Raw genomic sequence first — 12,272 nt, 5'->3', positions numbered from 1 at the left:
ACAATTGTCTCATGTTAACATGGGAGAAAAAAGAGTGAGTAAACAAGATTAGCTCAGTAGGATAAGGATATGTGATTGAATTGTCATCTAGTGTATCAGCGTTAAACCATTTCCTGGAAATACCACATCAAAGCTAAAAACAATCCAGAACACAATGCAACATCTACGAGCAATTGGACCTGTTTCAGCAGTCAGACTTCAAGGACAAAAAAGGAACTTGTGATCAGTGTAAAAAAGATGTGCATGCTTGGAGACTGCTGAATTCTCACTTTCTGCAGAGAGCAATGAAATACCACCAAAACATATGGACCTTTGATTTGATCTTCTACAAATATGTATTTAGCTGCTTGGTTTCCTTTCCTCTGGTGAATGAATACTAGAATAATAGGAATACACACTTATTAGTGTTGTATTTATTGCTTTTAAAAATTTTACAAGCAAAAAAAATTGTTACCTCTGCTTTCAGAAGTGACATTTATGCTTTTGTTATTGTAGCACAATGTTTGGGCAATGCCTTTGGAAGCTTTCATTTGTTTCAGAAAATAGGTTACTTAATATTCTTTGAAAACCCAACCTTTAAAATTTTTCACCTTAGTATCCCCTGTGGTGACCCTAAATCAGTAGCTACACAAGAAGATTTGAAATGTGGTGCACATTTATGTCCTCATTCTTTTCTCCCTACCCTCTGTTCTCACTACATCTGATTATTTCAGAAAGCTATATGGACTCCATCAAGATCCTTTCTGTCCTTCCCTTTTATCCATTTCCATGAGAAGGAAGGTCAAGTCGTGGCAGTCACAGTGTGCAGCACCCCAGAGTTCCTGGTGTAGTTGGAGCTGATGCTTTCCTGTGGCTGCTCTTCCCAGTGCATTACAGGAGTGTGCTCCGAGCCACACCCCTGCCACTCGCAGCTCATTTTAGATCTTGTGGGTGCTCGGAAGTCAAGTGATGGCTTGAAGACAAATTTTAAGGTTCCCATCTGAGTCACTCTGGAAGACTATGGGAGAGTGTATTTTCCCCAGATTCTTTTCCCACTCAACCTGCTTTCCCCTGTGCCATTCCCACTTCTGTTTAGAAGTTTGGTTTATCCTAAGGATGTGCTGCTACCCCTTGTTGTTATGACTGCAGAATGATTAATAGACTGGGAATATATACCCAGTGTTTGTTTGTGTGAAGTATACCAGGAATAAAACTAATTACAGCTGCATTATTAAAGCAGTTACCAGTAGCTTTGCAGGCAGTCTACTGAGGCTCTGAACATTTGTGTGTGTTTGAAGGCCTAGCATTAGAGAGGAGGATTTTATTTTTATTTAGTGGCAGTTTTTACAAGAACAAAGAACTGAGTTCTTCCACCTCTCTTGGCCATGGGACAGCTTAATTTCCCCTAATCTAGCCATGGGAAGGGCGGCTGTCTGGGAATTTTCACAGAATGACTTGGCCCCCTTTGGGTTGTGGCTTCATGCTCACATTCAAGTAGTCAGGGTCCCCATTGCCACACTTGCACTGATGAAGATCTCACAAGATCTCACTGGAAATAAATCTTGGTTTGTTTGTTTTAAAGTTTATTAGCTGGTTCACTTCCTCAGCCTGGACAGCAGCCCAATCCTCAGCTGTTTCTGCCAGCATGAAAGCAGGTGTGCCAGCAGGGGCAGGGAATGGGAGAGCCTTTTCAGCACCTGTGCAGACTTCCAGGGCTTTAAGCTGGCTCTGAGCCTGCACTCTGTGGAAAATGGAGTGAATCATCTGGTCTCTCCATCTACCAGCTAGAGAAGGCATCTACACAATTATCATCTTACAGATGATCCCCAACTTCAAGGTTGCTGAATTAGGCTAAGATAAATTCTCTCACCAATTCAGGTATGTTTTCGTGCAAGCAAATATCCTTGGTGGTCTTTGAGGGATAGAAGTGCTTCCACCTTAATTTCCTCAAGTCACAGGAAAAATTTGAGTTAGTATTGGTAAGTCACTTGGGCACGGAAAAGTTCATGAGAAAATCAGTCATTTTCTTGGTAAAGGTCACTTGGAACAGGATCTGATGAGTAAATCACATCATGTAAATGGAAATACATGGTTCTGATTGGCAAATAAAGCAAAATACAGAAAAGCTATTTTAAGTACATACCATGCTGTGTTTTAAATGTATGACTGTAGGATCCTGTAGTAAAACAACAATGTGCAGTGAAGTGGATCTTGGCCAGTGCACATTTGCTTAACAGCGAAAATACATTTAGCTGTGTAATGCAATAGTGATTTTTCGGTTCTTGGATAGTTTTGATTGGTGTTTAAGATATGATTGGCATGTATTTGATGTTTATGTATTTGTATTTTGTCATTAAATACTATCTGTTGGGTAAAAGTAAAGCAACATGCACCAAGAACCAAAGATCCTGAAAGGATCCTGGGCTTGTATGCCAAAACCAGCAAAAAAATTGGCATAAAGTGTGTTGTGAACAATGGATAAATAATAAATGTTATATTTGGTTTTTCAAGGTGTTCATCTTTACTACGTCGGTGGGGAGGTTTATGCCGAATGTGTCAGTGACAGCAGTATTTTTGTGCAAAGCCGCAACTGTAACTACCAGCATGGTTTCCACCCAGCCACGGTCTGCAAGATCCCCAGTGGCTGCAGCCTCAAGATCTTCAACAACCAGCTCTTTGCCCAGCTGCTTGCCCAGTCAGTCAATCATGGTTTCGAAGTGGTGTATGAGCTGACCAAGATGTGTACTATTCGAATGAGCTTCGTTAAAGTAAGGATTCTTTGCTTTCTCTTGCATCCTTGCTAGCTTTGGTGCTAAACTAGATCCCATCAAATCCGTTTCAAGGGAGGATGTAGATACTCAACTTTCGAATAGCAATTCATACTGCCTGTTTTCCAGTATTGTCTTAAACTTATAGGTGCTCAAAATCAATAGCCTTTGTGGGCAACCTGAAAATCTCTTAGATTACAAAGTGTAGATATTCCATAGGCTCTTTATGGAAAATAGAGAATGCATAGTGGTGTTCCTCCACTGATTGTTCAAAAAGCTCAACTCAGAAGGGCTTAGCAACACGTAAATGTTGTAGCACATATATTAGGCTGTTATGTTCTCTCCTATTGTTACTGGTTTGCAGTAGAGCTTGCTAAAGCCATTGATCTGAAAATAATGTCCTTATGTATTTAGGCTAATTTACAGTCTCACCAGTATAGATGGTATGTATTGTCTCAATCAAGAAACACTGGGTCCTATTTCATCCCTTACTGAGCTTGCAGAGAACTGTTGTTTGCCATCTGCCTGATCCCTGACAAATATTGTCTTACTTTCTGATAACATTCACTCTGGCCAGCCACACAACCAGAATGGCTTCTTGCAAGTAGAACAGAAAACCTAGAAGAACATTTGACCTTCCCTCTGTTATTTGGAAAAGACAGGAGGCTACCAAAGCCATTACTGTTCTGATGTCCTTCATATCTGAATTTCACAGTCTGACTGCTCTGTGGGAAATCTGTCAATCTTTGTGGGACTTTCTGAATGGCCTTCTAACCAGAACAAGATTTCCCAACCGCTTTTAGAACTTTGGCTTTATTTACATGCCTGTTGTAGCATCTAACCCCCAAAGAATGGCAAGTGTTTCAAGATAGTTTCCCAATGATGCTAGATCAACTTGCTATAGTGCTGCTGGGGAGACCTGGCAGCAATGTTCAGTCTGCAAACTAGAGCAGTTGCACCATTAGAAGCCTATGGTCCTGCTAGGTACCATAAAAACGGTTTGAGTGTGTTCCTTTGTCATACAGATTTGTTTATATACATACGACTGAATTGAGATGATTTAATTCACATCTAAGGTACGAAAAAGTTCTTGAGGCTTGAGTCCAGTTTCTTTAAGTTCTACAGAGCCAGTAAGTTGAGTCTTACAGATCTTTCTGGTCTAACTTTTTCTAGCCATCCTTGAGGACCCATCTTCTTAAATCTTCAAGATCATTAAGAGTGTCCTGTAACCTCTCCCAAGAGTCCAAGCCAAATCTCCATGCCCATGACCATGCTGTTGCTTTGTTCTTGGAAGGAAACTGATAACTTGTTCACATACAAGCATTAGGGCAAAAGAAAAGAACACAAGAAACCCAACAAACAGCATTTTCTTTAATGGAAGACATGAATGGGCATGTTGTTTGTAAAGGCAGTGTAGCCAGTTACGCAATATTTTCATTATCTCAGCGATTCAGGAGCAAGTTCTTTGATGTGTTATCTGCCTCCATGCCCAGCATGGCAGCAGAAATGGTGGTGTTGATGCACTATATAATGCTGCTGCCATATTATCACCTTGCTTTGTTGAAATAATAGCAGCTATTATTGTGCCTCAGGCACCAGAAGACCAGTGCAAGAAGTTATTTTGAACTCTTTCCCATGGTGCCTGGAAAATTACTAGGCAAATCTCATCCAGGCTCTTTCTTCCTAGCCTGCAAATATGCTTTCCTGTATTCAGTCTTCCCAAAATATTTTCCTCCCAAGGAGTGAGCCCTCCTGTGTTCAGTCTGATGCCAGGAGTGACCCTGGGTGTTGGGAATGCAATGCCCAGAGGGGCCTGTGGTCTGTCAGAGCCACAGTCCAAGAGAGCTTTTGTGTGCAGGGAAGTGCTGTGGCTTCTGCACTGACTTGTGTACTGCTGGTCATGTACAGCCCAAAGGGCTGGAGACCCTGCCTCTGACCCCACCAATGCTTGAGCTACCAGCTGGGAGGTAGAGACCAAGAATGAGAAACTTGCCAAGACTATGCCATCTTCTGAATGTAGGGCATTGGACAGAGGAAGGTGAAGGTCTTGTCCCCTCTGATGCCCTTTGTGTGCCCATAGAGCAGGTGAGAGGAGCTCAGATGTATCCTCAGTGAGAACAGCTTCCTTACACCAAGCACTGCTGATAACCAAAGCAGGATGGCTCTTGCCACCTCTCCACAGCTGAGGCAGCTGAACCACAAAAGGAAGAGATGAAGAGTTTCAAGCCAAAGTCTGAACACAGTGCAATCCCTCCCACATTTCCCTGTGTCTTGGGGTTAAGGGGAACACCCAGACTTGAAACTCAGCACTCTGGAACATGGAGCCCAGGTTGGAGAGAGCTGTTTCCCACAGGAGATGCAAAGTGTTGGCAGGAGCAGCAGGATCCATGGGGGTACCAGTATCCTCTTCCCACCATCTGTGGAAAACACCACTGCAGCTTTGAAAGTTGTACTCACTTTATTTCCTCTTTAAGAGAACTCCCGCTCTGGGCTCCTCTCAGTCCTGAGGTGAAGGAAGCTACCTGCAACCCAAGGGTGATATACAGGGAGCACCGGGGTCCTTGCCCTCCTGGCATTTCCCCTGGGGATGCTCCAGCCAGAGACAGCATCACTGGGAGTGTTTGGGAGTTGCCAGCAGAGGGAGATGGCCAGCCACCTGCCAGGCTCCCCCAAATCTGGCACACTGTGCTTGAATCCTGTAATTGCTGTTCCTCTGGATTTTCTGTCCTGCCTGCTAGCAAGGTGTGCCAGCTCCTCTGGCACTTGCTCTCCTGGCTGTGTATCTTCACTGCAGTTCAGTACTTGCAACCTCACCGTCTCAGAAGTCTGACTGTGCTGGCATTTTATGCAAACATTTACAGAACATCAGTCTGAGGTTCTGTGAATGCAGGCTCTTTCTAGTCTGATTAATGCTCTGCAGTTCAGAAAAATGCTGCCTGATTGAAAGTACTCTTTGGGCTTTGGTGGGTCCATATCATACTCTTCTGCTTTCTTTCCCTTTTTCTTCATTAATTAGCATAGATTTTATCCAGACCACTTATGGTGACATCTCATTTTAGTGTTGATCCTAATTTTTCAGCTGTCATCTAAACAAGTGGCTGCTCTGGCAGCCTCAGTTTTCTGAGCTGCTCAGCACTCTAAAATTTTGGTGACTTTGGCAGCCACCAGTCTTAATATGCTTCCATGTCCTTTTTTCGTGACAAGAATACCGACCTGCCTGCCTATCATAATGACAGGTGTGACTTAGGGTCTGATCAGCATCCCACAAATGAAGATCCTCATTCTTAGTGGAAATGTGCAAAACATAGTGGGACCATGTTTTGCACATTGCCCTATAGAAATCTGAGTTCAGTTCTGCCAGTGAGACAGCTGGTGAGCTGCAAGACTTTGGGCTGTTACTGGCATGCCTTGTGTTGCTGTGACGTCTGGCTGCCTGCTTAGCACTGCTTAGACACTGTGCCTGCTTGAATCATAGCATATGTTTGGTTGGAAGGGATTCATTCAGGATCATCAAGTCCAGCTCCTGGCCCTGCACAGCACTGAGAGTCACACCCATGAGCATTGTCTGAGCACTTCTGGAACTCTGTCAGGCTTGATGCTGTGACCACTTCCCTGGGATGCCTGTTCCAGTGCCCAAACACCCTCTTGGAGAAAAGCCTGTGCATAGGCCAAGTATGGTACATAGGAATTGCTGGAATTTCCAGAGGTTTAGATAAATACTTAGACATTCTAACGTCTTAGACTCACAGGATGAATCTGTACCAATACATGAAGCAGTTCCCAGGACCATTCCTAGTTCCTGTTAATGAAAGAGGCTGGCCTGCTTTTTGTTGGTGCCAGACAGCAGGCTGCCAGACTTTACTGGGCATGTCCCTGGGGTGCAAACAACAGGGACCATTCCCCACAGGCTGTTTGCAGGCAGTCAATCTTGGAAACAGGCCCTTCCATGCCAGTTGTTCTCAGCACCTGGAAGTGTGACTGAAATTTTTAATTTAATAACATCCTGGTAGCTATGATAACAGTGACACTAAAAAGGAGCAGTTTCTAGAGAAAATTATCCCTAGGATAATGCATTAAATCTTGGGAACTTGGGTGGTGGACTGTCTGTAGTTGTGTTAGACTATCAGCACTGGAATTGTGATTTAATGTTCTGGGTGTTTTTTTTTTTTTAGAAAACCACCTCACTTTTTGGTCCTTTTATAGGGCTGGGGAGCAGAGTACCATCGCCAAGATGTTACAAGCACACCCTGCTGGATTGAGATCCACCTGCATGGACCATTGCAGTGGCTGGATAAGGTGCTGACACAGATGGGCTCACCTCACAACCCCATCTCCTCAGTCTCTTAAGAATCATCTCTAGAATTCCCTTAGGATGGATGCTATTGCAGGCAGTGGCTTATAGAATTCCCATGAACAGAAGCTTCTATATGTAGATGTATGTAGATGTAAATATATCTATACATAGTCTACTTCTTTTTTTTTTCATTTTTTCATTTTGTGATTTCTAGTTACTCTGATGCCAGTACAGTAAGTTTAGAAATTCAGGTATAACATATCTGTTCTCTAGTACAAAATAAGCCAAATTTCTGCAAAAGTGTCAAACATTTCCTGTGAGCATCTTCATTCCCCAGCCAAGCCAGTAAATGGTGCAAATTTCCAGCACTTTCACATGGGTTCAGAAACCTGGCTGTAGCTGTTCCTAGTAGGTGAAATTCACCCCTCTGCAGGCAACCAAAGTCAGATCTCTGTGCCATTTATATTCATCTTACATCCTGGTTTCAAGCCCAGAAGAGGACCGTAGGTGGAGCACAGGACTTATGCATAGAGGTGGCTTTTATCTAGTGAACTCAAAGACTAAACTGCAATTCCAGTCTGTCTCCCTATGCAAAGCACGATGGGACAACAAATCCTCTGAAGAACTGAGGCACACCCATCTCTCCTGGGATTTGGCAGGAGGAGGGAGCCCTGGGGACATGTTCAGCACAGGAGCCTTATCTCAGAGCATTCTGGACAATCTGAGTAGTCTGATACTGTTAACACAGTAGGGTATGGTACTGAAAAGCTGCACTGAAAAGCAACAAGCTCCTAAGAAAAAAATAATAATTGAAATATACGCCCATGAGTTAAAAAAACTAATTAACTTCCAGTGCTTTTTTGGAAAGTACATACATACTTGGATATGTGTCTGGCACATAAACTGAATTCTATCCATTCTACAGTACTGATGTAGCTTGTTTTAAAGTTAGGACTGTCTGTATTTAGACTGCTGTGCTGATATCAAGGGTACACCTAAAAGGGACTTGAACTGTGATTCAGAAAAGGGAAATTAAAGAAGCACTGAAGAAGCAAATAATTACTCTATCATTCATCTTGGGAACGGAAAGCCCCGCACTCAAAGGATGCAATGAAAAGGAGATGGGAGTCAGCCACGTCCATTCCCTGCACTGGGCCAGTCCTTGGGGCTGACTGCATTGCTCGGGGCTGACTGAGGGGGCTTCCCTGCCAGTCACTCAATACATCCCCATGGATGGTTTCTCACCTTAGATACAGGCTTCTTCTTTTGCTGAGCTTGTGCCTTGCCTGCAGAGGATGGTGAGGCAGTGTAAGCCACAAACAAGTGAAGAGTGAATTTGTGTTCATAACCTTATCTGTATTCCTTCTGTAAGCAGGAAAACCTATTGACCATACCCTAATCCTGGCAAAATGCTGTTCACTTGGAAACCTTTCCTGAGAAGACAGGTGAAACTCTCACTACATTTTGATGGTCTTTCCTTTTGCTGAAGGAGTCAAGTATTATTTCTTTCCAGCATAACAGTCCACTGAAAATTGTTTTTATATAAGGGTCAGAAAGAGTGATAACATCTCCAGTATCGTTCCTCCATAGAACACGGTAGAAGTATTAGTGAAAAAAAAAAAAAAGTTTCTCAGAATACTTCTTTTCTTCTCACACAATATCTGGTGCTACACATTTTGCTGCATAATTACAAGAGGACACCTGAAATCTTCAGCTGTATCATACATGCAAAAGAAATATTATTCACTGGAAAGATAGTGAGTAAACTAACAGTGTTGCTTCATTTCAATGCATCTTCAGCTGCCTGCAGCATTAGCAGGGCACAGAAGGATAAATTGTTAAGTTTGAGCAGTAATAGCAAGTTATATAGGAAATTTGTAAATGCAAAGAACCCTATTCTGTCACCATTTGATGTCAGCAGTGTCACTGTGAGATAGGAAAAACTTTACAGTCTATTGCAGCAATGAAATACAATAATAATAATAATAATAATAATAATAATAGTAATAATAAACAGAAATTCCAGATATGCCATTTACTATTTAGCAGACTTTAGAGACATCAGTTAGGAAAATGTATTTTCTTCAGCTCCCTCTGTCATAAGTGATCAGATACTCATAATGTTTTTTAGCATGTTTACTGCCCCTCTTCTCCACTTGCACCTTTGCTCCAGGAAGAGCACCTTTTGATTTTGTTCATTCCTTTTTTTTTTAAGCAGCTGAAGACAGAGGAAATCACTTCTACTGTCCAGGATCTAGCTCTGTTCCTCATCCTAGATTCTTCCTTGCCATTTTGGAAGGAGGTTTTAAACCTCCTTCCCTTTTAATATAGAGAGAAGCCTAGGAGTTTCTTTTAGACATTCCCAGCATTGTCATCTTCCTCACAGAGAGCAAAAGGAAATGTTCTGAGATGCATCTGCTCTTGGGCAGCTCCAGAACTCGGTTTTCTGTTGATGCTGCAGAGAAAAATTTGATGGCCAGTGAAGAGAAGCAGCTTCTTCTGGGGCATTATTTGTTTCATCACAAGATATTTCAAGCAGGTGAAATACACTGCACTCTGAGCATGCTTGTGTCTTCCCAAGGAGTTAAAGGAGTCACAGGCTCAAATACAGACTGCTACATTGCATGTATCCAAAAATAGAGGAGGGGAACCCTAATGAAGATATGGTGACTTCCCCAACCTAGTAACGATGCTTGCTCAGTAAGTGTTTGGATAAAATGGAATTTGGTAAATTCAGAGCAGTTTTTCCTTTCCTTTATGTCTAACTTTATCGTAATCATTTTACAAATAGGATTTGGCTTCCATGCTGTCCATACATGCCTCTCATTCAAGGCAGTCACCTTAATACTGCCTTATTAGTAAGAAATGAGGGATTTCTGGAGTGTGATTCTTCTGAACCATTTAAAACACCTGTATTAGGATGAGATGAATTTCAGCAAATCTAACTTTTTGCTGAAAACCACTGTGTCAGTTGTTTCTTATTTTGGTGGCTTCTCGGGGCTTAGCTCACTGTGCTGTGCACACATGCTGACAGCTCCTCCCCAAAGCCCACAGTACATAGAAGGAGTGGTAACAGTGGATGAGATAAAAAAGTAAATAAGATGACCCCTGACCAGATGCAAAGATAAAAAGACTAATAAACCATTTATTTCCCTTTCTTTTTGAACAAAGTTTCTTTCACAGGCTTCTCTAGTATATGTGAACTGAAATTGGTTAAAAATTCAGGTTTCTTACAACTTACAGTAACATAACTTTGTATCTCTAATGTCTTCCCTAGTTTGGAAGGAGATAATTTCTGCTGAAAGGTCTTCATGAACCTTTAAACCTGTAGTCAATTTAAGGGCCTTATAAATGTACTACCCATTAATACTCAAGCTTTGGAGATAGTCTTCCTGAGAGATTTAAAACCACTTACAGCAAGACTACTTAGTTGAAACCAGATTTTTTAATTTTTTTTTTTTTGATTCATCAACGGTTCATAGCCTCTTAAAAGTTTCTGTGGAGGAGTACCATGCATCAGCAGGTAGTAGTGGGAGTCTAATGAGGCAGAGGCACAAAGCACATTCAGCATGGTACATAGACACTTGTTTTCCTATTAAATAGGAAAGATGCTGAGAGAAGATGACTTGAGTTCTTCAGCAGCACCAGTATTGCTGTGCTGTTTGTATCCAGAGGTACTCGGAACAGATCTCGCACCCTGACTGCCTGGAGCCATTCCATGGCACTGCTGCTTGGGTGCCTCAGTCCCATTCCCTTGCCTTGGAAAAACTGCCCAGTGGCTGTAGCATTGCAAGGTGCAGCACATGCTTTCCCTTCCCATCAGCAGCTATCCCACCAGTGTCTTCCTTCCTCATCAGAATGCTTTGCTGAGCTCCCTCTGAAGGACAATGTATCAGAAACATAAAGGGGAACTGTGGCCCAAAGTAGCATCAGCTGGAGTTGAGGAAATCCCTTCCATGTCTCCAGCAGGTACTTTGTCAAGACTTTCACTGCCCTGAGCAGCCTTCTCCAAGCAGTCTCTGTTTGGAGCAGGGTGTCAGATTTGATGCCATGGTGAGATCCCTTCCAGTATGCATTATCCTCTAGGTCTCTGTGGAGACTCAGTGATAACAGGTTGCCACAGGAAGGAGCTCTCTGTTAGTAGCAGTTTCAGGATGAAACATATTTCTCCTTAGCTATTTTGTATTAGTATTCTCTCAGCATAAAATCAGCACTCCAAACATCTCTTGCTGTAAACATCATCTTCACCACACCCCTCTTAAAATGCAGAAAACAAGGCATTTGTGACTATAAGCTTATCTAATCTGCCCTTGTTCTTCCTGGTTTACAACACCCACCTTTGTCTATCAGCTCTGCAAATCAATCTCACCAGTGACTAAGGAGTTGCACAAACAGCTGGATTCACAGAGGCAGCTCAGGTAGAGACTTTGCTTCTTGACTGCATGGAAACAATGAATAAAAAAGCCTGATCAATTTAGGAACTTTAAAGGAGTATCAAATATAAGACTAATTCTCTTGAAACAAGACTACTCTGGTGCAACTATAACTTTTAGAAATACTTTAGCACTACATGGTGCTCAGCAAAGGAAAAGAAACCTTACATCCTTTGTACTATTTACCTCTTCCCCTGGCTCCCCATAACCTAACTTAGTACAGCCAAAATCAAATACAACAAAAAATATAATGAGTCATAAGGTAGAGTAATTAAATACCATTTTTCAAAGTTGAGAAGTGCTGCCCAAAATGTAGATTTATATCACAAGAAGGCCATGTAGTTATAGGACAAGTGAGTAATGGCTTTAACTAAAAGAGGGTAGTTTTAGTTAAGATATTAGCAGAAATTCTTTATTGTGAGAGTGGGGAGACACAGGAAAAGCTCTTGGAGAAGTTGTGGATGCCCCATCCATGGAAGTATTCAAGGCTAGGTTGGATGGGGCTTCAGTAACCTGGTCTACAGGAGGGTGTCCCTGCCCATGGCAGGACTTTGGGGCCTGTTGATGATCTTTAAAGGTCACTTCCAACCCAAACTATTTGATGATGATGATGTCCCAGATGCCCACCAAGCCAGAAGCAAGACTTCCTTGCTCTAGAGAAACCTGGAGAACATGTTGTTACTTGAACATCTGAACCCAAGCCCTTCTGAGTGAGTGGAGACCTCACTGAAAGGACTGAGAAAAATTTTATAGAGGATTTACAGTTGATGGGTGTTCCAGTAGCCAGAAATGCACTGA

At 42.3% G+C, this 12,272-nt stretch overlaps 1 protein-coding gene across 2 annotated transcripts in view; it reads left to right on the top strand.

Moving 5' to 3' along the window:
- SMAD9 (SMAD family member 9) overlaps positions 1–8,152 on the top strand; it is a 36,336-nt gene extending 28,184 nt beyond the window's left edge. For both annotated transcript variants that reach the window (XM_066313180.1, XM_066313179.1), the window contains exons 6-7: positions 2,491–2,747; positions 6,951–8,152. In XM_066313180.1, coding sequence (XP_066169277.1) covers positions 2,491–2,747; positions 6,951–7,094 — 401 coding nt within the window. In that variant the 3' untranslated portion in view covers positions 7,095–8,152. The remainder of the gene's footprint in view (positions 1–2,490; positions 2,748–6,950) is intronic.
- Positions 8,153–12,272: the final 4,120 nt, after the last annotated feature.

This window comes from Sylvia atricapilla, chromosome 2 (genome assembly GCF_009819655.1).
Source record: "Sylvia atricapilla isolate bSylAtr1 chromosome 2, bSylAtr1.pri, whole genome shotgun sequence".
Classification (NCBI taxonomy): Eukaryota; Metazoa; Chordata; class Aves; order Passeriformes; family Sylviidae; genus Sylvia; species Sylvia atricapilla.
The sequence above is the reverse complement of the archived record's forward strand: the minus strand, read 5'-3'. Positions and strand labels throughout refer to the sequence as shown.